Below are 26,561 nucleotides of genomic sequence, written 5' to 3'. Positions count from 1 at the left end.
ATTATATTTAGCTCACTATTATTAAAGTTGTTGTTGTTATAATCATTATTTTTATATTAAACTTTTTTATAGCCGAATTTAAGTTCTGCTCCATTAAGGCTCAGTGCTGCAGCTGGTAAAAAAAGAGTGACGGACCGACCTCTGATTGGTGCATAAATCAAGCTCCCGGCCAATCTCACGTCCCGTTCTGGGAGGGGAAACCCAGCATCAAAACAAACTACCACTTGTTCGCTGTCTCTCAGTTTTACACTTGGCGCGTTTTGTCTGCTCTCATCACCACACTGAAGATCTCTTTTGGATTTTGGATTTGCTTTTCTCAGGGTCTGGAACCTGAGTAGTTTTTGTTTGCAATCTATGTTTCCTTAATTGTTTAGTTTTTTTACACCCTGCACATGCTCGGCTGTTCGGAGGACAAGCCAGACGTGTGTTTGATATGATATTAAATCATTAAATAGAGAAGACACCAACATGAACCAGTGGGGAGTCGTGTTGCTGTGTGTGACGATATCTTGGAGGCTGCAGACTTCATCAAGCCAAACCCACGACGGTAGGATGATTGCAGAACAGACTCTTTGTCCTGTTTCAAGAGATGTTAAACATATTTCTATGTTACCTTTACTCTACTTAAATTCGTTTTTAGATTATGATGTTTCTGTTTGAATCACCTGCTGATTGTTGCTTCTCAGCATTACCTGCATTGCTAGATCACATGTACCAGCTAAGATGGTGAGATGCAGCTACATTGGGGAACAGAATAGAACAGAATAGATGATATAGAGACTTGTAAATAGAAGAGAACATTTCTGCCCCCCCATGTCCTCTCTCCTGTGTCTCAGATCACACACTGCTCTCTGTGTTCTTTTCTTTTTTAATAATGGGCTGTTATCAAGACTTCACACTTTGCCTACTGTTAGTGGGGAATGGGAAACCCTATGAGGACTTAAAACATAGTGTAACACTCTTTTAGTAAAAATGTCATTTAATCCTTCATTTTCAAAAAGGGGTTTGAGTATTGTTTGTTTTGGATTATATGTGCATACATATGTATAATAAATTGCCCAGGTAGTCGGAGGTATCATGCAGTATGTAAGTGCATTCAGAAATGAGGGTTGCACTGTGGTGCAGTGGTTGGGACAGCAAGAAGATTTCCAGTTCGAATCCTGGCTTGGTTGAGATCTTCCCTTGTGCCATTTGCATATTCTCCCAGTGTCTGTGTGGGTTTTCTCTGTATTTGTGTACCTTGCACTATTTGAATGGCACAGCCATCAGGGGCAATTTGTTCAAAATCATGACCAAGGACACTTCAGCACACCGGATGGGAAAGACTGGGATCGAACGCTGACCGTCTGGTTAGAAGACGACCCGCTCTACCCACTGAGCCACAGCCAACCTTGGGCCGCCCACTGGCTTCCCACCATCCAGAGACATGCAGATTGGGGCGAGGTTAATTGGAGATGTGTAATTGAACAAAGGTTTGAAGGCCACTGACCCAAACGTCAGCCCAGACCCTAAAAGGATAAGTGGTACAGATAAAGGATGGATGGATGGATGGATAAGGATATGGCTTAGGATGCTGTCATCTGTCCACATGAAACTCCCATGTTGTGCAAATAGGGTGAATCAATCTATAACTAAAGAGATTTACACCTCTGCACGTGCCTCCATGAACACAGAAACGATGTCTGTTTATGTGTTTACTGCTGCAGGTGCATCTGTTGCACATAAAGGGACAGAGCCGCAGCTTCTGTTGCTCTGTGCGAGATGGTGTGTATGTCTCCTTCCGTCCACGATGTTTCCCGTCCCTCCGCCAGAGCGTCCAGCTCACACTCGGCCCATTGTCTGCTGGTATGATCTCAGCAGCGCAGACCCCTCAGACGCACACACATACGCACATGCACTCACACAGAATCACTGTCTGTCACTGCGTCGCTCCTCACTCACTGGGACACACTGACCACATTTATAGCTTTATCACAATGAGTCACTTTGTCTGAGAGGAGCCTTGTTCCCTGGACCCCTGGCCTCCTCTCCGTCAGCCCCGGGCCTGTAGCTGCTACATGTAGCGAGGAGACCACTTGTCTTATTCTGCTTCATATCAAACTCTGCAGCACAGACATCATCAGGGAAGACGCACCAGAGACAGAAATACTGCAGAAAGAATGCAACCCTATCACTCAGACATTCTTCATCCGTTCAGCTTTAAAGGATCAAGGAGGTGGGATACCATGCCCAGTCAAGCGTAGTGTAATTGTCCCCCAATTATTCAAGTATATGCAGCAAAGTTTGAATGTTATTAGGTTTCCATTACTTTCTCTCTATCATTATAGTTGTGTGATAATGGAGTGTCTGACAAAGAGGTTAGGATTTCACCCCAAGAAAAGGCAATTTGACAAAGCAGGAAAACGTCCAGAAATGTTAAAGACCCCAGCACTTTAATCACCTGGATTAACCCTGTTGTGGTTTTACATGGTCCTTTAACAGGTAGGGTTCAAGGTAGCAGTATTAACTCACAGCTTCTTTGTAATCCAGATAAGTGAAGTTCATTCAGGTGTTAAAGCGCGTTTCCTTTTCACCAGCTCTTAAAGGACAGACCTTTTCAGGTCTCTCTTAAAACAATAACAACATTTCCAATGAAAGACTTTTTGTTTGCTGAAGTTGTTCCATCTGTAACAATGGGACCCCTTCTTAAAGTCACTGGAGATGAAGTGAAGGGGGACGACATCCTGCAAAGAAGTGATCAAAGCTCCCCCTGAAGCTCAACTGGTCAATTCCCACTTTGTGTTCAATCCCTCTGAGAACACCAGAGGGAAGTTTGCACTAAAAAGTCACCTTTGGAAAACGATTTGATGTTGATCTTGCTGTCCAGCAGAAAACTCTGCATTCAGCTGAAAGTCAGTCATCATTATTACAGAGAATAAGGACTGTGCATTTGTCTAAATTCACTTTACCTACGCCTAAAACCCCTTGGAGAAGAGATTGTCTCAATGTGCATTTTGTGTGTATTTGGGGTAGCTGTGGCTCAGCAGGTAGAGAGGGCTGTCCACTAACCAGAAAGGAGATGGTTTGATTCCCCCCAGCCATATCCTCCAGTCTGACAGGAAGCTGAATCCCCCCCCCCTTCCCTAAAATCACTCAGGACTCTGCAACAAACTGTCTCTTGTACTTTTTGAACTTGTATCACTACGTTTACACTTATGTAGTGAATCTTATGCTGCTGTACGAAAAATCTGTATGTTTACTTAGTTTTAGGAATGTCTTGTGTTATCTGTTGTGCCTGTGCACTTTATATGTTTCACCATGAGAGAGTGGGAAACGTCGTATCGATTCCTTGTATGTCTTGAACATGTGAAGAAATTGACAATAAAGCTACTTTATCTTTATCTTATCTTTATCTTTATCCTCCAGTCTATATTCCATAGTGTCCTTCATCAAGATACCTAACCCCAAATTGATCCTGCATGAATGTTGTAAAGTGGACTGGGAAAACATTACATCAAATACGATCAATTTACCATTTTTAGTATTGTTTAATACATGATTAAAATAAGTGAATCTGTCCTTTAAATCCCCTCCCCATGTCCCAGAGGTGTGTCCAGGTACGCAGAACGGACTGAGCTCCACGGGCTCTCAGGAGATTCAGTACAACCTGATTAAAGACCGGTACAATGGCTGTGAGATCATCATGGGAAACCTGGAGATCACTCAGATTGAGAGTAACTGGGACTTCTCCTTCCTCAAGGTAAACCCTAACCCTCCCTCCTTCCCTTGTCCCTTCTTGGTTGTATAAGATGTGCACTGCATGCTGTAGTTTCCTGTTGACGTTGTCTTCATCGTTATCTTCACCCCAGACGATCCGTGAGGTGACCGGCTACATCCTGATCGTCATGAACCACTTTCAGGAGATTCCTTTAGGGCAGCTGCGGATCATCAGAGGGAACAGCCTCTACGAAAGACGCTTCGCCCTCTCCGTCTTCTACAACTACCCCAAGGACGGTTCCAGTGGCCTGCGGCTGCTGGGGCTCGCAAATCTGACAGGTGAGCAGGGTTACTGGGAGCAGAGATATCAGGAAAACAGAGCAAGATGCCATATATGCATTTTAGACCCATGCGTTTTACTGTGATTTACCCAAGGGACCCAAGTCAGTGAGAAGACATGTTAACCCAGTGGCACCAAACAGACAAATTACAATAAATCTCACACATTTGGAACGGAAAATGAAATTTAAATTTGGTATGAGATGGTTGTGTTTCATATCTTTTAAAGAGAGAGTTAATGAGGACTATAGAAACAATACAATTTAACTATACTATACCAACATGATGAACTTCCAAGCTCCCAAAAGTGTCTTCTATAGTCTTCCAACAAAATGCACTGTGAGAATCTTGAGATGTGTATGCAGCGGCTGCAGGAGTGGAAAAGAAGATAAATGTAATATCAGTAACACTTAGGATTCCAGCCCACATACACAGTGTAACTGTTTAGTAAATATGGGGTAGGGGAGATTAGGGAATAAGGGGATAACAGCTGAAATCCTACATTTCTCTGTAAGTGCTTTTAAATTATTGACCTTGTTAATAATTGCAGGGAACATTTTATATTGTTCATGGGCAACAAGATAGGAAAATGGATAGAAAAAAAAACCACTTTGGGGGAATTACTTTGTCAATGGTTCCTAAATAGCCGACAGACTAGTTATTATTTATGCTGAAGGCTAAGTTGGTGTTGCTGGGGAACAAAACATTAAGCAAAGCCTGGGAATAAGGGTGTTACTGCTTCAGACATACAACACGGACATGTTTATAATGTGATCACTAGGATGGCACTCAGTAGACTGCATACCTCAGCTAAGGCCCAACACTCTACTTATGAAACCACATTTAGTTGCAGGTCCCTCCTCAATATAATTTGTTACTCCCTTATCGCCTGTACTTACTATTTATATTTTAACCAGCATATGTGCAGAATATTTAGAATGTCTGTTCTGTGTTTATTGCGTCTATCATGCCTCATCCTGTCTTCACAGAGATTCTGGAGGGAGGCGTGCAGATCATCAACAACAAGTACCTGAGTTATGGCCCCTGGATCTACTGGCAAGATATCATCAGGAACGGCAGCGCTACTATTGACATCCGGCACAACGGAGAGAGAGGTCATTGTCGGGACGCCCCTGTTTCCCAAATCCCGATTTATCTTTCCAGATTGTCCCTTTTTATATTCTCAGTCTCTTCCCTCTATTTTAGGCCCGTGCCACAAATCTTGTGGCGATTACTGCTGGGGGCCAAATAAGGACCAGTGTCAGATCTGTGAGTGGCCAATTGTTCTGTCTCCTTTCATTCATCTCCCTCTGTCTCCGAACTCCTCCTCGTCCCTCTCTGAGAAATACGCAGAGACAGGGGTGACGTGCACACGCTAGGACATTAAGACAAAACACACACACACACATAAACACCTCAGTGACCCCTGTTCAAGCCATGTCTCCTGTGTTTCAGTGACTAAGACGGTGTGCGCTCCCCAGTGTAACGGCCGCTGTTTTGGGACGAGCCCCAGGGACTGCTGTCACATAGAGTGTGCAGCGGGATGTAAAGGCCCTCTGGACCTCGACTGTTTTGTAAGTGCTCCGTCTGTGTCTCGCTGCAGGAATGTGCCGATAAAAAAAAAAAGGGAAAGTCCGTCTCACTGACAACAAAGTGTAGTTTTATCAAGGATCTCATTCCAAATGACTTGGTCTCTTTTAAGTCTATCTCCAATCTCATTCCAATCTCCAATCTCATTTGATCAATTTCAAAGGATTTTCCCTTATTACAGGCAGGTGTTGATGTTCATTACATTAGTGTTGTAAAAATCTTTTTCACTCCTGCAGTGTCGTATTTTGGGGCCTTTAAAAACCAGGATGAAAGTACAGAAGATTATCCAAATGCACCACATCTTTGTGTTATATGAGTCCCTCTTATTGCAGCATGCATAGGACCCAAGGTCGAGTTATGAAGCTAAATAAATAACAACTGGATGACGCTCAATTAAGTCACTCAGTAGAAATCATACAAAAACTCAATAGGATTAAAGACTGTTGAAGAAGAGACACCTCACCATCCTGTGGATGTCAAGAGACGGTTACGGTCAAACGGTCATCTTTGCTTTTTATGTGCTAGTAATAGATACTTTATTTACCTATAATGTACTCTTCAATAATGTGTATTTGTGTGTGTGTGTGTGTGTGTGTGTGTGTGTGTGTGTGTGTGTGCCTGTGTGTGTGCGTGTGTGTGTGTGTGCATTTGTGTGTACAGGCATGTCGCTATTTTAACGACTCTGGAGCCTGTGTGCCTCAGTGTCCCCAGACTCTCATCTATAATAACCAGATGTTTCAAATGGAGACCAACCCTAATGCAAAGTACCAGTATGGATCCATCTGTGTCTCCCAGTGCCCCAGTGAGTAGCCCCTGTGTGTTACTGTGCATTTGGATACATGTCCTCAGGCCTTTCTTCCGTTCATCACTGGTGTTTTTCTTTTCTTTCTCCTCGAAGCAAATTTTGTGGTGGACGGCAGCTCCTGCGTGAGCGTCTGTCCCCCAACTAAGAAGGAGGTGCAGAGAGAAGGACAGCGTCAGTGTGAGCCCTGCAATGGACTCTGCCCTAAAGGTTAGCTCCAATAAACGACGTCCATCATCTCACGCCGAGCTTATTTGTCTGTCATCAAAACCAATTATGCTGTCGGCTCATCCCTGCAGTGTGCGAGGGAACAGGTGCGGAGAACCGACAGACCGTGGACGCCAGCAACATTGACAGCTTCATCAACTGCACCAAGATCCAGGGCAGTCTTCACTTTCTGGTCACAGGGATTCTTGGGTAATTGTCTGGCCTGCAGTCTGAAGAATCTCAGAGCTCAGTGTCGCACAATCAGCGGGTTTCATTTTGTGTCTTTATTCTCCACAGAGATGACTTCAAACAGATCCCTCCCTTGGAGGCCAAAAAGCTGGAAGTGTTCCGCACCGTCAGAGAGATAACAGGTTGGTGTTGTAACATTTGTTGATCATAAATTGTAATAATCTTAAAAAACACTTTTACCATTCAATCATTTAATGAAGTTGTGTAATGAACTGCTACAACAAAGAAACGCAGGGAAACACCATAGGCTGTATATAAAGAAGGATGAAGTGACAGCTCCCCAAAAGTGAAGCCAAAGCAGTTTGGTCGCCCTCTGGTGGTTGGCTGCAGTAAAGGTCATAAATCCAGCCTCCTCTGTGTTAGTGGATGGGACATGGATTAGAGAAAGACTAAAACGTCAAAATATACGATGGTTTCTGTCACTTTAGGTAGTTCTTGTCACGCTAATGTTTGTTCAAGTGACTTTTTTTTTCAGGCTTGATTTGAAACTTCAAAAAAATGGGAGGAAACATCATGATTGACAGCTGCGATTGGTTCATCTGTCTATTAGTGGAAGTTCAATAGCGTGGCTACATTCCCCGATTGTTAATGCACAGACTCCAAATGACGTCATCGGCTCAAGATGGCAGCGTTCGTATCTGGAATTTTTTAATAGTGTGGGGAAGAGGAAACCAAGTGGAGACACTTCGTCCATCTTTATATACAATCTATGGGAAGGAACCAAATACAGATGTGGCACAGATTAACAGTTCACATCTTTAATAATAATTAAATAACGTTTATCCAGCTAATGATCTTTGCTTTAAATTGAGAAACTGTACTGTCGGTACCATATCATCCAATAGCATGTGCTGATATAATTACTGTGTTTTGTATTCAGATATTCTAAACATCCAGTCGTGGCCTAAAGAGCTGAATGATCTGTCGGTTTTTTCGAGTCTCGCCACCATTCAAGGGAGGTCGCTCCAAAAGTAAGTGTTGTGTAATGCAGTGACTTGATAAAACAGTAGGACAAAGCTCAAATCTGAAACAGCTAAAACTATTGATAACTTAGAGTTATTAACTAATATCTGTGGGAAATTTGTGTTGCATGTCTCTGCTGTATACAGTGCACCTTCCAATCTCTCTGCACATCAAGCCTTCTCAAGTGTTCCTCCATCTGAATTTAAAGGTCATTTTTTCTCTGTATTCTCTTCTTTTCTTCTTTTCTTCCTCCAACCCTCCAACCGAAGTCGTTTCTCTCTGATGGTGATGCGCATCTCCACTCTGACCTCGCTGGGTCTGCGCTCCCTCCGCGAGATCAGCGACGGCAGCGTGTACATCAGTCAGAACCTCAAGCTCTGTTACTACCACACTGTCAACTGGACACAGCTGTTCGGAGGCCGCAAAGTTCGAGTTGACAACATCATCAACAACAGGCCACTGGCAGAGTGTGGTAAGGCAGAAAGAAACAACTCTACTTGAATTTTTGTTTTGTTAAAACTTTGAAAAACCACGTTTCACAACTGGGGACTTCTCTAAATCTCATATAGGCCCATTGTCTTCTTCTTGTATCTTACGCTGGCACCAGAGTGAAATGTGATACGTGTGTTCTGTGTGCAGTTGCAGAAGGACACGTGTGTGACCCGCTGTGTTCAGACTCAGGTTGCTGGGGCCCGGGTCCTGACCAGTGTCTCTCCTGCAGGGACTACAGCCGAGACAGCTCATGTGTGGGCAGCTGTCATTTTTTCACAGGGTCTGTAGATGCAGTATGTGTTCACGTTCTTGTTACTGGTGCTTGTCTGTGTGCTCAATATGCTCCTGTTGCCTGACCTGATTGAATATCATGTCCACAGAGCTCCAAGGGAATTCGCAGGCCCTGATGGTGAGTGTGTGGCCTGTCACCCAGAATGTAAGCCCCAGCCTGGGAAAGACAGCTGTACTGGACCGGTAATAACTTCTGCTATTAGAATAAAACTTTAAATCGTTACTTGTACCACAGAGTAATACATAGTGTATAGTATATATTATTTATTTGTCTCTCTTTCTGTGTTAGGGTGCAGATGAGTGTGTGGGATGCGCCAACCTTCGAGATGGTCCTTACTGCATGTCCTCTTGTCCCACTGGAGTAAATGACGGACAGAAGGGTCTGATCTTCAAATACCCCAACAGGGAGGGTCACTGTGAACCATGTCACCACAACTGTACACAGGGGTGAGATTACAGGCAGAATTCATATGTTTGTGAGTATTTCCCCATGTTTCCATCCATGTATGGCAGTGACACATCTGTGAATGTTCTCTTCCAGATGTTCAGGCCCAGGATTAAATGACTGCTTGGAGGCTGGCAGACTGGCCGTTAGCAGGTGAGGGTTGCCCCCTGCTGGTAAATAAAAAAGGACTATGCTACGATGTGTATGAATCCCTCAACAGATCACTGCTGCCTATCGAATTATTAAGTCCGGCATCAAATGGGCTGCATTTTTATAACTTTACAAACTGAACATGAGAAGCTTTTCATTTTATAGTTAGTCATACAAATGACAAAAATAAATAGTATGTTCTGAGTTGGTTATAAAGTAAAATTAATACATTTTAAAACATTGTCATGTTTGTATCCACTAATTAAAAAGTGTATTTATCCTGCTAGAGGACCTACACAAAGCAATTTGATGTAACATACTAAAAATGACATAACATGACATAAAACCCTTTGTTAAATGAAAAATATCATACCATGCCCCTGCACTTACAGTTATTAGCCTTAAATTCATGAACTTCCTTAAAGCCCACAACAAAATCGATGTTATTTCTTTGAAATTGATTAATTGTATCGATTTTTTTCAAACCATTAAAGTCAGAATATCTTTCCCACACCATCATCTCTCTCTCTGCTCCACTGTGCAGCGGTCAGATCACAGTTATAGCATTGGGTGTGCCGGCTGGCTTGATTTTTTGCCTGGTGTTGTTCTTCCTGGGGGTGCTGTACCACCGAGGGCTGGCCATCCGTCGCAAGAGAGCCATGCGGAGGTACCTGGAGAGTGGGGAGGTGAGACTGTGGAGACATCAAACCACATGACCTGCCAAGGATATGAGTGAATCGTGTGTCATCCCAAATCATGTGGGGAATAACTGTTTACATTTTATTTTTTTTGCAGAGCTTTGAACCTCTGGGTCCTGGAGAGAAAGGCACCAAGGTTCATGCCCGTATTTTGAGGCCCTCAGAACTCAAAAAACTCAAAGCCCTTGGCTCAGGAGTTTTTGGAACAGTGCACAAGGTAGAAATTAATATCAATCTGCCCTTCTTTTTTTTTTTTTCCACTAATTTGTATGTTTGCTTTAGTTTTAGTCTCTGTATTTCTAGAAGTTTCAGAGTTTTGTGATAATCTATGTGATTGCAACTGCACATTTAATTTGTGTTAAAGGGATTTTGGACTCCAGGGGGAGAGACGGTGAAGATCCCAGTGGCCATTAAGACCATCCAGGACAGCTCAGGCCGACAGACCTTCACTGAGATCACCGATGTGAGAATCTGATGCACCAAATTTCACACACCCATAGATATCAGTTTCTCAAATGCCTCCATCCCCGGCAACAGGCAGTACCCAGAGGCATTATGTTTTCAGGCTGTCCCTCCATCCGTCCTTTTGGTGACAAAAGGTCAAAGGCCAAGGTCATGGTGGCCTCACACAACAGGTTGATGTGTTGAATGTGATATCTAAAGATCACCTTGACGGAATTTCAGAATCCATGCATCATTCCCTGGGAAAACAGATCCAAACAGAAACTGACTTTTCCCCTGACCCATAACATACCTTTCCACCGAGTTTAATGGAAATTTGTTCTATTGTTGTTGTGTAATCTTGTTTAGAGACAAACAAACCAACCAACAAACAGACAGGGGGGAAACATAACCTCCTTGGCAGAGTTAATAACAGTTAATGGGACACACAATATTATATAATGATGAGATGCAAGAGAGACAGGTTTTGATGATAAAAAATTATACCTATAGTTTATATCTACCTCCATCACCTTTTTCTCTGTGTAGCACATGCTGTCAATGGGCAGCCTGGACCACCCCTACATCGTCAGGCTGCTGGGCGTCTGTCCAGGGGCCAGTCTGCAGCTGCTGACCCAGCTCATTCCACAGGGGTCCTTACTGGAGCACATCAGGCAGAACAAGAACAGCCTGGACCCTCAGCGCCTGCTCAACTGGTGTGTGCAGATAGCTAAAGTGAGTGAACCTGCAAATATGGATTTTTTTGGGGGGAACAACTAAATGTCATGAATAAACTGAGTATATTCACAGTATTCATGTTCATGTCTTAGGGTATGTACTACCTGGAGGAGCACTGCATGGTCCACAGGAACCTGGCTGCTCGCAACATCCTGCTGAAGAATGACTACCAGGTCCAGATCTCTGACTACGGTGTAGCTGACCTCCTTTATCCTGATGACAAGAAATACGTCTACGCCGACACCAAGGTTGATTTGACTCATTTATTTTGAGAGGTGCTTCGAATATGTAATTCACAATTAAGTGTTTTTTTCCGTCTCTCTGTGTAATAAAATCTGTTTGTCTGGCTTGTCTGCAATTTGTCTCCTAATCCAGACGCCCATAAAATGGATGGCCCTTGAAAGTATCTTGTTCCAGAGATACACTCACCAAAGTGATGTTTGGAGTTATGGTAAGACGCTGCCTGAGTGTGTGCAGCTCTATAAAAAGCCTCTACTAGCAAATGAACGTACCCCCTTGAAAGAGGTGAATTTGGTCAGGGAGAATTGAAATGGGCCGTCTCTCTTCCCGGACAGGGGTGACGGTGTGGGAGATGATGTCATTCGGGGCAGAGCCGTATGCGCCCGTGCAGCCTCAGGAGGTGCCGAGTCTGCTGGAGAAGGGCGAACGTCTGTCCCAGCCGCACATCTGTACCATAGACGTCTACATGGTCATGGTCAAATGTGAGTTTAATAAGAGAACACTGCACCTGTATGCACAATGTCATGCTCGATGTGGATAAATTGACTTCCTCTCTTAAGGTTGGATGATTGATGAAAACATAAGGCCGACCTTCAAAGAGCTGGCCAGTGATTTCACTCGTATGGCAAGAGACCCTCCTCGATTCCTCGTCATCAAGGTGAGACAGTGGACGAGGAAGTGTCCCCAACCTTTACTGAAATAATAATAGTACTGCGAGCCCGACTGATGTGGACATTTGGGGGCTGATGCTGATATTAGGGAGTAAAATGTCTATATTTGTATTCATATTGATATAAAATGTTTATTCTGTCAAATTAAACCATTCAAATCTGAAAACATAAACTCCAAAAGGATATGTCCGTGAAAGGCTCGAACAATAATATTGCAAGTATATTTATCTATATTGTGATGAGTCGAGTTTTAGCATTTTATTTTCACTGAAGAAATAAAACAATATGATGATGATGGATTCTTGCTATACCAAACATATATATTCCTTTTTGACTGAACATGGCGTGTAAGCGGTGGCCCCACAATGCTTCACATTTAACGGTATCTTATATAGACGGAAGGAGGAGAAGCGGCCTCGTCAGAGATCCATCGCAGAGAATCAGAGCGAGGGCTTCTGGATGCAGATTTGGAAGACCACGATGAGGCGGGATTGGAGGACGGTCTGGCCACGCCTCCTCTTCAGCACTCTCCATCTTGGAGTCTGTCCCGTTCGCGGATTAATTCTTACAGGGTAATGAAATACACATCTCTGGTTTGATAGATGAATAAACACGAGACAGATAAAACAGTGCATAAATCTGATTTTGTTTGCTGGTTTAAAGAGTGGAGCGTCTCAGGCCGGACCTATTGGATACCTGCCAATGACGCCCAGCCCTGTGGACAGCTTCCGCCAGGTGTGACAGACTCACACACACCTAAACACACACACACACACACACACACACACACGTGCATGCAAACACACATATTCCCACCTGTTGAGACTAATGTTAGCTGATTCTTGCATTGCACAGGATTTGGCTGCAACACTGACATCAACCTTTTGGGGTGAATATCCCTTTAAGAATCAGCCCTGTCAATATATTAGCTCAGGAAGTGAGACCCCATGTCAAGATTGATTTCTGTGAGTTGTCTCTAAGTCTGTGCTTCTGTGTCTCAGCTGTGGTTCCAGAGGTCTCGGCTGAGCTCCGTGCGGACGCTGCCTGACAGGTCAGAGGTCAGGGAGAGCGGCAGAGAGGCCGAGCAGCGTGAGGAAGGTTTGCACAACGGGGGTCTTCAGAGGGCCCGGTTTGGCTCGGAGAGGGGACATCCTCGTATATCCATCGGCCGGCACAGGAAGCTTTCAACAGCGTCAAGTCCGTCCTCATACAAGGTGTGGACGGCGGAGGAGGAGGAAGAGTTGGACCACTTCGGCTACATCCTGCCTGGCTCACCTGGCACGCCAGAGAGAGGTAAACGTTTATCACTAAAACGAGAGCAAGCTGACTTGTCCTATTACTTGCTTGATTGTAAAAACAACATTTCTGAATCTATTGTACATGTAATCAAGGTTTCCTCTTCCTTCTGCACATTTTGTCTCGGCTTACAGTGCCTCGATTCTCTCATTCTGGCCGAAGAAACTTGAAACTGAAGAATAATCTGTCTCTCGTGGTGATAAATCCTTCCCAGGAGTATGAAATCATGAGCAAAGAGTCTCCTCCTTGTTTAACCAGAGTGGCCTCCTCTCAGACAGCTTCCCCTTCAGAGGCGCTCGGCAGCAAAACCTCACCTTTGCCTTCTCGGACCCTCATGGCTTCGTTATCTGCAGAGCACACAGCAGACGTGGAAACACTGACACCATTAACAGCTGTGAGGCGGAAGCACGGAGATGAGGGTTGTGAGGGAACTGTAGCTGAGCAAAGGGACTCCACAGAGAGAAATCTGCTATGTGGAGATGCTGAGAGAGGGACCAGAGCTGCAGAGGACCAAGATGAGGCCGCTCGAGCGAGAGGCAGGTACGAATACATGGATATCAGGCGCTCTGACTCCACAGAGGGAGAGGATTCAGCCTGTGAGAGACGTGGGAGTCAGACATCTGCAGAGAAGGCCGCAGTGACACAGGAAACCCACCAAACTGTGGAGGTGTTGAAAACAGAGCACGAAGAGGAAGAGGAAGAGGAGAGGTGCCACGACACAAACATACAACCCCCGCATCAGGAGAATCTGAGCGGTGCGGTGGTGCCCACGCCAGATGCGCTCACAGCTGGAGGAGAAGAGGAGGAGGAGTACGAGGAGATGACCACATTTGGAGTGGTGCCCAGAGGGTGGGAGCAGGCGGACTACCAGAACCTCCCAACGAAGGGGAGAGCTGTTTCTGAGGAGGTGGGCGGTGGCAGGTGTGCAGGGATCGGGGGATACATCAAGGTGTGCGCCGGCATGGGGGATCCTGGCAGCAACACTTCCTTTGACAACCCAGACTACTGGCACAGCAGACTGTTCCTCAAACCAGATGCTGTACGCACCTAATACCGTGAACTGCAGAAACGCTCAGTTAAATCCATGTCATGAATCTTTGTACCTTTGTAATATTTTACTGCCTTTTTTTATCTGAGTCCCACATCCAAGAGGATATAAATAAAAATACTAAATGTATTCTCATTTCACAGTTTTATGGTGCAGTGAATAAATGTGTATGAACTGTGAACTGGTACAAAATAAGAATGTAAGGTTTTTATAGGCCAACGTCATGTGCTTCAATGTTACAAGTTGTATCGGTAAGATTTATGATGAATACAATTATTTTTGCAAGTATCCAGACATTTGTGTTATTGAGTTGTGTAGAGCAGACTTTTACATTTTCTTACAATGTGTTTCAAATGAATAAAACAATGAACCATCACCTTGTCTTGAAAGTGCTCATTCACTCGTTTATTTTATTAGAAATAAGTTTTGTTCCGCCGTAAATCATTGAAGAACACAAACCAACACAATGCGTTTCTCCAGCTTGAATTCATTGAACGTGACACGGAACAGAAGCCGCAGAAAACGAGATGGAGGCACGTGAACGCATCAGTGACGCACTCGACTACGACTCGGTAATAGGGAGAATCAAAGCTGATGAGAGAAGCGAGAGGAACTACTGCGTCGTTTTTCCGTTTTCGTTCAAATCCACTTTACATTCTACTGTTGGGTTCACTACAGCATTACTACACAAGAAAACTATTCATGTGAACATAATTATTATCCTGTCTTTGATCTGTTTATGCATCTGTCTCGTTTATTTTATCTGCCAAACATTTGTGATTGTTAACAAATAGGATAAAGACAGGTGGCAAACATTAGCAGCCCTATTTATTTCAGACTGTCCAAATCCCTTATTCGTGGTGACAGTCGCAGTGGTGGAAGGAGGCTTCTTATATCCTAGCAATTTGAAAATGACATAACTATTACTCATTTCTCATCTATGCAATTTATATTGTTATATTTCTGCAGCAATGTTTTATGTTCAAACTGTGTTTCATTGTTTACCTTAAATTTCTCTGTTTTTGTTTGTGTTTTGAAAGGCGCTAATATAAATAAAGTGTATTATCATCCTTTGAGGGTCAAGGTGGAGTTGGAGCTTTTATTATTAATAGTGTTATTAGTAGTAGTAGAAGTAGTAGTAGTAGTAGTGGTAGTAGTAGTAGTATTCATACATTCGTACATGATCTATACCGCTTATACTTTAAGCTTCACAGGGTGGCATTATTATTTGAAGCGGTAATAGAAGCTGTTGTAGTAGTAATAGTAGTAGTAGTAGCAGTAGTAGTAGTAGAAGTATGCATTCATCTATCCATTATCTATTGCAATCATCTTTAGGGGTGCACAGGGGTGCACAGGGGGGGCATCATTATTATTATTACTTTGTTGTTATTGTTATTCTTTTTGATGGAGAAAATGATGGGAGTTGGCTGCAGCCCTGCCCTCACCGTCCACGTGCAGGCAGGGAGCCATCTTGCGCTGGCCGCGTGTCTCGGGCAGCGGGCGGGCTCTCGGGCTCTAGGGCTGCCGGTAGTAGAAGTGGTTCGCGGCGGCGCGGAGAGCAGCGTGGTCCATCCTGTGACTGACTGACACCCGCCGGGGAGCGAAGAAAAAAAAGTTACTCTGAGCTCTCGCACTCACTGCCAACATGTCTGGAGACGACGACACGCAGGAGCAGACCATCGCCGATGACCTGGTGGTCACCAAGTACAAGATGGGCGCGGAGATCGCGAACCGTAAGTGGAACGAGCCGTTTTCCCCCGCGAGCGTCCGTAAGAGCGGAGGATCCTGCTCACGTTAGCTAGCTGTGGCAGCTAGTACCCAGCAGCGAGTGTGCCATGTGCCGCTGCCAGCAGCGGCCATATGTCAAAGCAGAACGCGGGCCTTCGCTTAAAACTAATACAACCACGGGCTCTTCTCCATAACAAAGAAGAACCTCAATTTTCAGTAGTCCGTGTTTGTTTCATATGTCGTAGCTGTCACATTAGCTCGGCGGGCTAGGTGGCTATGTGGCTCAGCTACACACCTAGCAGGCGGTAGCTAGCCGTAGGAGCTAACGCGAGAGATAACAATGACAAGTACAAAATGGAATGATAGAACGCGGCTGTTCCGAACAACGTGTCCCACATTTACTGCTAATTCAAATCCCCGCTGATGTAATCGTCATGTACGCGACGTGCCCGACGAGCTGGTTGTAATGTAAAGGCTCAATAAGCAGGAGGCAGTCAACTACTATGTTCAATAACGTCCATTTATGTCCCGCTTAAAAGAATTAAACTAAAGCACAGTCATTTTATCATCCCCGCCATGAGTCTTGAACGTGACACGCAGTTATGTCTGGGGGTCGAAGGCAGTGTGCGACCTAATGTCTCCATTGTGAGGCCACATGCACTCAGTGACATGTCCTGATAACGGAAGTAAGGCATGAACAGTCTTGGGTTGGCACCTGTGCGTCTTCATATTTTTTTTATAACTTCTGCAAAAATAATTCCCAGATGCACTCTCTTATTGTCGAGTGAACAAACGAAGCAAACAATTCCGTTCACACGTTTCACTCACACCTGTTCAGAACAGTCTTTGTCTGCCTGTCTGGAGACGAACAGCCGTGCCTCCTGCCATGTTGAGGTTCCATACGTTCAGTTAAAACCAAAACATATTTAGCTGAATCATGATATAATATAAATACTAATTGTTGATTTGGGGTGAACTGGTTTTAGTGTTTTTTCGGGGGATCAGTTCATCAACTATTTAATTAAAAGGTTCCTCAGAATATCCAAGTATAATACGTAGGTTCTATGATGTGTGACTAATTCATCACATTCACCTCATAATATATTAGAGCACAAGGTTGCTGGACATCCACGACTACATAGATTAGAAAATAATGAATTTTCAAAGCAGCAAATTTTAATATCTGAGAAGCTGCAACTTAACATTCTTGGACCGTTAGTTTGAAAATGACTGAAACTGAGTGTTATAGTTATTTTCTTTTGATTAATATTAATACGGTTCAAAATGTCATTTTTCAGTGTCCGGTCATTTTTCCCTCTTTGCAGTTGCTTGTACTCCCTCTAGGTTATTTAGATGCCCACCTGCTCAATAGACTATTTGTTCTATTATGTTGTTGTCGTGTACCGTAGCTTATCACAGCTGCTTTCCGAAGACACCTATCTTACTAGTAGTATTATGCAACTTCCGGCTGATTGACAGCTGTCAGACATTCTGTTGAATGTTTATTCCGCTGAATCAAATGATTAACTGTAATTTGGTTTCAGCGATCATAAGTCAATAGGCCTTGAACTAGGGCTGTGCAACATGTCAATATATATTTTGTTATCATTCTGTTTATTTCTTTGTCACAACTCGCTCTTTACAGCAATATTTCTCATTATTTGGATAATACTTTGCGTTCTTCCAAACAGCTCGGATACGTAGGAAATGTGCGCTAAGGCAACACAAACAAACACGGGAGATAACGTGACACAGAGTGGGGGTAATACCGAACAGGAGAGAGACTCTGAAGAGCAACAAACCATGAGATGCGTGTTGTACTCTGAAGAAGTGCTACTTCCGTCATATGGCAGACTCCGACACCACCAGCCACTCTTACCACCTACAAAAGAATCATGTCAAGTAGAATAGCATGAGTCAAACAGACACAGAAGTACAGTCGACTGCTTGAAAGAAACCCCAAACTCAGACATTGCTCAAAGCTTTTGCCCACAGCAAAGAATAATGAAGAGGGAATAAGATAAGAGCTGCTGTTCCAGCTTAACAGGTCTCGCTATATATAAGTTACATTATCAATTCTTTCCATGCACAGTAGTGATGATCTGTTAATTTAATCAGAAATGTACTTTAGTAGTAGGGCTGGGAATCTCTAGGCTCCACACACAATTTGTGCTTTAAAAAAACATTTAAGAATATTCCCCAAAAAAAATCTGCTTTTCAATTTAACATTCAGTCAGTTTAGCCTCATGTGCGCCACCTGAAGGCTTTACTTTATCAGGGTGGCCCCCCCCTGCCCCTTGGCAGCATCGAGGCAAATTACTCTACTGGTCAACAAGAGATTCTGCTCCTCTGCTCTTTTCTAATCACTCCCACTTTGAGCTGATCTTTAAAAAAACAGCTGAATTCATATTTATGTTCCTCAAAAAAACTGTGCGTCGCTTCTTCACATGAAGTTTACAAATATCCTAGCATTGTCATAATCTGCAGGAAGAACTAATCTGTTGTCTGCAGCTCGCAAAAACTGATCACATTCATTTAGTTTTTAATTGACGGTGCCTGATCATGAATCCAGATCATTCCGGTCACTTTATCCCTGTGTGTAGTAGATAAACTACGTGCACACCGGTTTAATTATGTGCCTCATAAACTCTATAGCTAATCAACAAACTACATACTGTCCAGGTCCTAAGAACTTGTGATTAGTGTCTTTGTTTTATTGTAAAAGTGTAAAGTTCACATAGGTCAGCAGGAGAGTGGAGGGAGGACATCGCTTAAATAAATTGTCGCTGAAAACTTGAATCGTTATGTTCTGTCTCTGCATCGATGCAGAATCGTCCACGTCTGCATCGTGATGCATCGACAAACGATTTATTTTCCCACCTCTACTTAGTAGTGCTTAAATGATTTAATAACTAGTTGAGTATACAATCAAGAGAAAGTTAAAAGGTGTGATTTGGACAAAACAAAGAACTTAAGGATCACATCTGGTTTATATTTTTTTAACCACGTGATTAATGAGCTGACCCCGAAAAACACTGAATGGATTAATTGATAAAGAAAGTAATCATTAGTTGCAGCCTTAACTGTATACACTTTGGTATGCCTTCTTAACATAAGGCTCCATTTCTTATCTCCCGTCCTGCAGAGGCTCTTAAGACGGTAGTTACGGCAGCTACGGCTGGAGTCTCCATACTCAGCTTGTGTGAAAAGGGCGACGCCTTCATCATGACAGAGACTGGAAAAATCTTCAAGAAGGAGAAGGACATGAAGAAAGGTGAGTCTTCTGTTGCATTTCATGAGTTGTTTCCAATGTCTGACTCAGCACCTCCCTCATTCACCCTCTCAATTCTTTCACAGGTATTGCTTTTCCTACTTGTGTGTCGGTGAACAACTGCGTATGCCATTGCTCCCCTCTGAAGAGCGACGCTGACGTCATACTGAAGGACGGGGACCTTGTCAAGATGTAGGCTGCTCAGTTCATACCTGTCGACCCTGTGAATCAGATGAATTTTAGTATTACATTTTATATGCAGTGCACACTCACGTTTTCTTGTTCTTGTGTGCAGTGATCTGGGTGTGCATGTCGATGGCTTCATCTCAAATGTGGCGCACAGCTTTGTTGTGGGAGTGACCAAGGTATGTCATCAGTGTCGGATTAAATGACCCTGCAACACGTAGTGATTTATTCTCGACAGGCACGAGCTGTGATTTACTTGACAACCACTGATAGTCGCACCATCGATGGCTCATGACACTCTTGTTCTTTGACTCCTGTGTTACTTCAGGACAACCCACTCACAGGAAAGAAGGCTGATGTCCTCAAAGCAGCTCACCTCTGTGCTGAGGCTGCCCTGCGTCTTGTCAAGCCAGGAAACCAGGTAAAACTCCTTCCATGTCGAGATATTCTGATTCCATTTTTCCCTTCTCCATACCACAACCTAGACTTTGAATATTGGCTGATACAGAGTTTCAAATACACACAGAAAATGAATAACATAGAAACTCTTTTAATATCTAGTTTGACAGTCATAACTGAAAAAGAACCCAACAATTACTTCCTTAATTAGCTCAAAAGTCTAGGATGTGGTGCACAGACTTTTCCAGTATGAAATGTTGCCAATTAACCCACATTTTAGCTAGCTTTTGCTAATGCTACACTACCGGTAATCAGTTCTTTGCTCCTCTAAAACAATACTTTGTTTTGGAGCGGCGAAAAAGAAAATGATGAAACCTCAAATTATATATACTTGAAAGAGCTGTATACTTAATATATACTTGCAAATATATTTGTAAGGGAAGGTATTGGATCAGTACAATGAGATTTTGTCTAATCGCCATTGCCCAACACAACATTTTCAACTGTATCAGAGGCCTTTCCAATGCGACCACTGCTCATATTCAAATATATTGTATCATATAATCATAACCACGTATCTTCTATTAGAACTCACAGGTCACAGATGCCTGGAACAAGATTGCAAAGTCTTTCAAGTGCTCTCCTATTGAAGGTGGGTGTTTGCAACCACATGTTACCTTCGAGCTCAGTGACTTCAATGGTTTATATTTGCTAAACGTAATTGGACCTGCCTAACTCAGTTGATTCCTTTACTATATCCAGGCATGCTGTCCCATCAGCTCAAACAACACGTGATCGATGGGGAGAAAACTATCATCCAAAACCCAACGGACCAGCAAAGGTCAGTCACTCCGGCGTCCCTCAGCAAGAGCTTATTATTACTGACCTAATGAGTGTTCTCTTTAACCAGTGAATGCACTTTGTTGTTGTAGGAAGGACCATGAGAAGGCCGAGTTTGAGGTGCATGAGGTTTATGCAGTGGATGTGCTCATCAGCACTGGAGAGGGCAAGGTGAGAGGAAATCAGATTCATTTTCTTTTCTGTATAGCTTTGAAAATGGATAGAATATTATATATGTATGTTCTGTTTTGCCCATTAGGCCAAGGATGGAGGCCAGAGGACTACCGTGTACAAACGAGACCCCAACAAGGTGTACGGCTTGAAGATGAAGACATCCAGGACGTTCTTCAGTGAGATGGAGAGACGCTTCGATACGATGCCTTTCACTCTGAGGTTGTTTCTTTCATCCTAAGATTTTAACTTTTTCATTTTGTTTTCAAAATAACATTGTGCAACGATTACATCTGTAAACTAACTTCTCTTTTCTTCTTTGTCTCAGAGCATTTGAGGATGAGGGCAAGGCCAGGCTGGGCGTGGTGGAGTGTGCCAAGCATGAGCTGATGCAGCCATTCAATGTGCTGCATGAGAAAGAGGGTGAGTGCTTAAATGAACAGGTTTTATTTATGAATTTGATTCTTTCCTTTTCTAGAAGATGAAAGTGTTCAAGAAAAATAGATTGGTACAGGTGGTACTTATAAGATTGCACAATGATGAGAATAAAACATATTCATTATAAAAACCTATTACACCTGCAAGAGAGGAAGGAAGCCTGATGGCTTATCTAGGTCCTCTACTTATTTAAAAAAAATAACAGAACAAACTAGAATTCAGTAGAGTGCTTGCTTCTGCCAAGGCCAACAGTCCACTTAAATTCAATCAATCATAGAGATCATTCCCCATTAATATGTCTCTTTTTTTTTTTTTCATCCATGAGTAATGCAATGTTAAAAATAATTCTTGTCAGTAATTCCTGGATACTCCCATCTGGTCCACATTTTAATTGATTCTGTCTTTGCCCTTGTACCATGCTTTAAACAAGTTTCATGTAAATCTCTTGTGTCTCGGACAGCGGACAATAATGAAAATCTCCTTGACAGAGACATTTACCTACCTAACGAGTAGCTCAAACAATAAGGATTTTATTTTTGTTCCCCTCAATATAATCTTTTAAGCATTAAAACTCGGCAGTGACATCACCTCACTGTTGCCATCTCTTTTAATCCTGGCACTCACCCTTATATCTGAGACATTTGTCTAAATTGTACAAAGAACAGCTGTTTAATGCAACTTTCATCGTGTGTGTTCAGGTGAAGTTGTCGCCCAGTTCAAGTTCACCGTGCTGCTCATGGCAAATGGACCTCTGCGAATCACCAACAGTCTCTTTGACCCAGACCTTTACAAGTCTGAGCTCGAGGTGGAGGACCCGGAGCTGAAGGTGAAGTGTTTTTAATGAATATATTGGCATTTTCTCTTCTACTTGAAAAGAAAATATTAGACCAATGGAGCTGTTTTTGCATTTTGATGTACCCCATGTGGTCATTGCAATAATTGTTTGTTGTTTTCTCCCATAAAGGCTTTGCTTCAAAGTTCGGCCAGCCGCAAGACCCAGAAGAAGAAGAAGAAGAAGGTGGGATACGACAGTGTGTTTCATGGAACAAACAAGAATACGATTCCAAATGTATCCACTAACTTCAGTCTTTTCTTCTACTTATAGGCATCAAAGACCGTTGAGAGTGCGACAGGACAGGCGATGGAGACCGAAGCTGCAGAATAGATTCTCTCTCCAAGAAATTCTGACAGACCTCTGATGACCCAAAGAACAGACGTCACAAATCCTTCTGTCCCAGCTGTCCGAGGCACTTGCTGGTGTAGCCGCTGTGAATACCTCTGAATCTAACTGATGTCAGACTGGGATGATGCTGCTCCTAAATTGTCACTCCACCTAAAACACACACACATGACCCTAGTAAATCTCATTGTCCTTGAGACAGCCTTTTGTCTTGATAGTGAACACAGCTCTGCTGCAAGGGCATTTACTCACTGGAACATTCACCCATTCGACTGATCTTGAGCCGTTTTTCCACATTAACTGTAGTGAAAGATATGGAGAATAAAATGAGTTTGACAGAGCGGCCAAGGATGATGAATGCACAACATCGTGTCGGCGTCTTTGTGTGGCATTTGGATATCTTCCTTGAGGTCATAAACCTGAAGTTATTGGTGATAACTTGTCACAGAAAGAAATTTACCACCAGACTTAAACCCTGATTTTCTGACACACACACACAATTTATCATTAATTCAACATTATTGTTCAGTGCAGCCGAATTACCCCATTTGTACTGCACCGGCTTAAGCCTAGTCACTGTGTATACTTCTAGGCATCTGCTGTAGTTTACTAATAATAATTTCTTAATCTTATTTTACATTCTACCGGTTAGTAAAATAAGAATGATCCTTTCTCATTTGTGGATGGTCTAACTTCTGCCAAGGGTTCAGCATTCAGTCTTCTGGTGCCACCATTGAGTCTGACAGTCTGTGTTTACATAAGAATTCCATACCTGTTAAATATATGGATACTTTTGTAAAACAAATCCCACTTTCAGAGACTATTTTTGGAAACATTAAAAAGCCACCTGACATCATTTGTGTCTCTGTTTTTTTGTTTGTGTATGTTCATTTGATTATTTATCAGGATTTTGAGCATGAATGAATCACCATTCTCAAGTTGCTTTCCTCTCATTTAGCAAATTAAAATCAGGGCTCGTAAACAGAACACCAGACACCTTGTTAAAAGACCACCTTAAGAGAATGCAAACTTAGTTTCAACAAACATGTCCATATTTGACATCAGTAGTTGCTTGGCAGAGGGGCTTGTGTCCTGGATTTGACCTGATGTCCCCCTAACCATGTCTATTCACCCTCTATAAAGAACAACACAGGAACTGGTTAACGGACAACTGGCCCGCTGCAGGGTGTCCCGGAAGAACTTCATTTGAGACATCAGGTTTGCCATCCAAGGGACTTTATTGAATGTTAGAGGACCAGTTGAGGTGGAAATGATTCTGCAATAACAATAAATAATACAGAATGTACCTTATCAGTATTCATTTACAATCATGAGGGCCGAAGTATGTATATATTATTCCAAGGGAAATGCATGCGTACTGTGCATATAACATTTACAGAAACAGGGTTCCCACGGTACATGGAAAACATGGAATTTATTTTTTCATTTTCCAGGTTTGGAAAAGTCATGGAAACTGAGCAAAGGTGAACACTTACATGGAAATTGAAAGTTATCCTGGAAAATGTTATCGATGTGTAAAATAGTAATATAATTAAAATATTGAGCACAGAATTAAGATGAATTTATTAAAACCCTTTACATGTGAACAGCTTTTCACTGTAGATAGAAATGGATGATCCCATGTTGTAGAACATGCTCTTGGCATCCTATCTGGTATATTTGATGTTGGAATTCGATGCAGGAAACCTGGTGATATGGACTTTAAAAGTATAGTTTCGGATTGGTGGACTTCGGGAATAATAACCGAGAAACATTACTCGCAATCTCAATAGAAGGGTCAAATACATGCATTTCCAGCCAACACGGGAGCCTTGACATCTACAGTGAAACTTCTTATGCAAGTTTATCCTCAAAATGTAAGTAGCTGTGTTTTAACTGTGTGATAAACCTGGGTTTATCAACGTTAGTTAGTAACCTGTGCAATCTTCCTAACTAGCTAACTGCAACTTGCTAGCTAGCAGCTTACACTATAATTGTTTAGGTAATTTTTACCTTGCTTTTAAAATACTAGAACTATGTTTGATCCCCATCTGTATTTCACTCATTGACTTTTCCTAAAACCGTGTTATTCACCACATTTAGGGGAGCTTGTTTTGAATTTGGATTCATTAATGATGGTTAGCAAGCACATGCAGTGCAATCTTCGTAGTTGGTATTGGTAGTTAGCTTGCATTGCTAGCTAACTACCAATACATTTTCACATTAAGCTGTGACATTACTTCTATACTAGTTGACATGACCAGTCTAGTCTTGATACATTTTTTAACATTCAATCTTATATCTACTTTTAGCTATTTTGTGATTTTTCTTTTTTTTCTTTAAAAAAAACGATACTACTAAATAGGAACATTTGGGGTGAGAAAGCTTCAGGGGCCTATAGATCATCACTTAATATGGTACCTGGAAAACCAGGAGGTAGCATGGAATTTTTTTTCAAGGCAAGCGTGGGAACCCTGTAGTGGAATCTGTTTAACTAGAAAATAATCAATAGCAGGTAATCAAGAATGATTCAATTGTGTTCAGAAAATCTTGTTATATAATCGGTAGAATGAGATTTGGCATTTAAGAGGCAACAGGAGGCAATCGTTCATTAACTCAGTAATTAAATATAAGAAGTTGAACAAAGTTTGCTTTTATTCGTGCCAATTTTTTTTGCACGTAAAAGATTTGACACATTTCTTGGATCAGCATCATCATCCTGTTGATAATTGGCATTGAGGTGTTACAAGAGTTATCTATCAGGTATTCAAGTACTCTCATCATTACTAATCTGATTATTTATTGCTGGAGAAAGAAAATGCTTTTTTGACATAAAAAATCTATTTAAACAATAGATAATCAAAAACAGTTGGCCTCTAATTGTTTGCTAATTGACTGATGGAGTTAAACTTTCAGATTTTAATTATTGTGCGTAAAGTTTGACAAATACTGTCAGTATGTGAGTTAACAAGTTGTGTAACCTTGTGCTGAACGTATTTAAGAGAAAATTAAGTGACACCAGTTCAAAAAAATCAACTATACAGAATCTAATGGTTAAACCTTCTCAAATGCAAACATTTCCAAAAAAAGAAGTCTAAGTGAGTAGAAGCGGTAGATGTGAGACGGGAAATGATTCAGGGGTGAGAGGATGTGTTGAGTGTGACTCAGTGTTTCTTGTGTGTTTCTCAGGTACACGCGGCTGTGGGACACGCTGCACTGGGACTCTACCGCCTCGTACCTGAAGCCCAACAGCCTATCAGCGAACACGGAGCCCAGACCTCATGGTCTCCACGTCCAAGTCAACAGCACAGTGGCTGTTGCGGCTTATGACGATGGTGTGTGTGTGTGTGTGTGTGTGTGTGTGTGTGTGTGTGTGTGTGTGTGTGTGTGTGTGTGTGTGTGTGTGTGTGTGTGTGTGTGTGTGTGTGTGTGTGTGTGTGTGTGTGTGTGTGTGTGTGTGTGTTGCCCCGAAGTGCAAATCAAAAAATACAACGGCATTAACTTTGAACAGAAAAGGTCTCAAATGTATTTCCCTGTCCTCTGCTCAGGCTGTGTGGACCTGTGGAGCACGGAGACAGGCGGGGAGCCCATCCACCACTACCAGAGCCCAGGGAGGATCCAGGCTCTGGCCCTGAGCCCCGACAGCCCCGTGCTGGGCTCCGCGGCCGGGCCTGATGTTCGGCTCGACTGCGCAGACGATCGCGGCTACTGGAGGACAATCTGCCGGACCCGGCTCCCGAACACTGTGAGTCACACAGATGAATTCCTCATGCGGCTGAATAAATCCTTACTGATGTGTTATTATTTTAATTAATAGGTTGTGATTCACACGATTTCTTTTCGTGACTTTCATCTGGAAATGTCTCGGTTTATGTGAGAAATAATAAAGGAAGCATTGCTGGAGGGATGTTGTTGGAATGTTAAAATTATTAAATATTTATTTTACCAGAGCTGACTTGTTATTTTTAGTTAAACATAAAGATTTTCTGCTT

General features: G+C 42.7%; 2 protein-coding genes across 2 annotated transcripts; both read left to right on the top strand.

Moving 5' to 3' along the window:
- The first annotated feature begins 263 nt into the window (after nucleotides 1-263).
- erbb3b (erb-b2 receptor tyrosine kinase 3b) lies at nucleotides 264-14,732 on the top strand. Its single transcript, XM_053425505.1, has 28 exons — nucleotides 264-547; nucleotides 3,585-3,739; nucleotides 3,849-4,035; nucleotides 5,025-5,150; nucleotides 5,242-5,304; nucleotides 5,491-5,609; nucleotides 6,286-6,427; nucleotides 6,524-6,637; nucleotides 6,727-6,844; nucleotides 6,932-7,005; nucleotides 7,764-7,854; nucleotides 8,116-8,318; nucleotides 8,486-8,618; nucleotides 8,719-8,812; nucleotides 8,919-9,076; nucleotides 9,171-9,227; nucleotides 9,769-9,910; nucleotides 10,020-10,139; nucleotides 10,287-10,385; nucleotides 10,913-11,098; nucleotides 11,194-11,349; nucleotides 11,477-11,552; nucleotides 11,677-11,823; nucleotides 11,902-11,999; nucleotides 12,408-12,584; nucleotides 12,676-12,747; nucleotides 13,014-13,305; nucleotides 13,443-14,732. The coding sequence occupies exons 1-28, from the start codon at nucleotides 469-471 to the stop codon at nucleotides 14,357-14,359; spliced, it is 4,395 nt and encodes a 1,464-aa protein (XP_053281480.1). The 5' UTR covers nucleotides 264-468; the 3' UTR covers nucleotides 14,360-14,732.
- A 1,137-nt stretch (nucleotides 14,733-15,869) lies between these two features.
- pa2g4b (proliferation-associated 2G4, b) lies at nucleotides 15,870-23,425 on the top strand. Its single transcript, XM_053425296.1, has 13 exons — nucleotides 15,870-16,089; nucleotides 19,230-19,358; nucleotides 19,442-19,547; nucleotides 19,651-19,720; nucleotides 19,870-19,962; nucleotides 20,529-20,592; nucleotides 20,703-20,781; nucleotides 20,873-20,951; nucleotides 21,040-21,173; nucleotides 21,280-21,374; nucleotides 22,088-22,215; nucleotides 22,354-22,407; nucleotides 22,495-23,425. Exons 1-13 carry the CDS (start codon nucleotides 16,002-16,004, stop codon nucleotides 22,552-22,554), a joined length of 1,179 nt encoding a protein of 392 aa, XP_053281271.1. The 5' UTR covers nucleotides 15,870-16,001; the 3' UTR covers nucleotides 22,555-23,425.
- Nucleotides 23,426-26,561: the final 3,136 nt, after the last annotated feature.

Source organism: Pleuronectes platessa, chromosome 6 (assembly GCF_947347685.1).
Source record: "Pleuronectes platessa chromosome 6, fPlePla1.1, whole genome shotgun sequence".
Classification (NCBI taxonomy): domain Eukaryota; kingdom Metazoa; phylum Chordata; class Actinopteri; order Pleuronectiformes; family Pleuronectidae; genus Pleuronectes; species Pleuronectes platessa.
Note: the sequence above shows the minus strand (reverse complement) of the source record. Positions and strands in the feature narration are given on the sequence as shown.

Bases quoted from the DNA above. Each gene is read 5' to 3' on its own strand.
- erbb3b (XM_053425505.1), top strand. From the start codon at position 469: ATGAACCAGTGGGGAGTCGTGTTGCTGTGTGTGACGATATCTTGGAGG. The intron at 5,151-5,241 runs GTCATTGTCGGG...CCTCTATTTTAG, and splicing joins CCGGCACAACGGAGAGAGAG to GCCCGTGCCACAAATCTTGT. The intron at 13,306-13,442 runs GTAAACGTTTAT...CTCGGCTTACAG, and splicing joins ACCTGGCACGCCAGAGAGAG to TGCCTCGATTCTCTCATTCT.
- pa2g4b (XM_053425296.1), top strand. From the start codon at position 16,002: ATGTCTGGAGACGACGACACGCAGGAGCAGACCATCGCCGATGACCTG. The intron at 20,593-20,702 runs GTGGGTGTTTGC...TACTATATCCAG, and splicing joins CAAGTGCTCTCCTATTGAAG to GCATGCTGTCCCATCAGCTC. The intron at 21,174-21,279 runs GTTGTTTCTTTC...TCTTTGTCTCAG, and splicing joins ACGATGCCTTTCACTCTGAG to AGCATTTGAGGATGAGGGCA.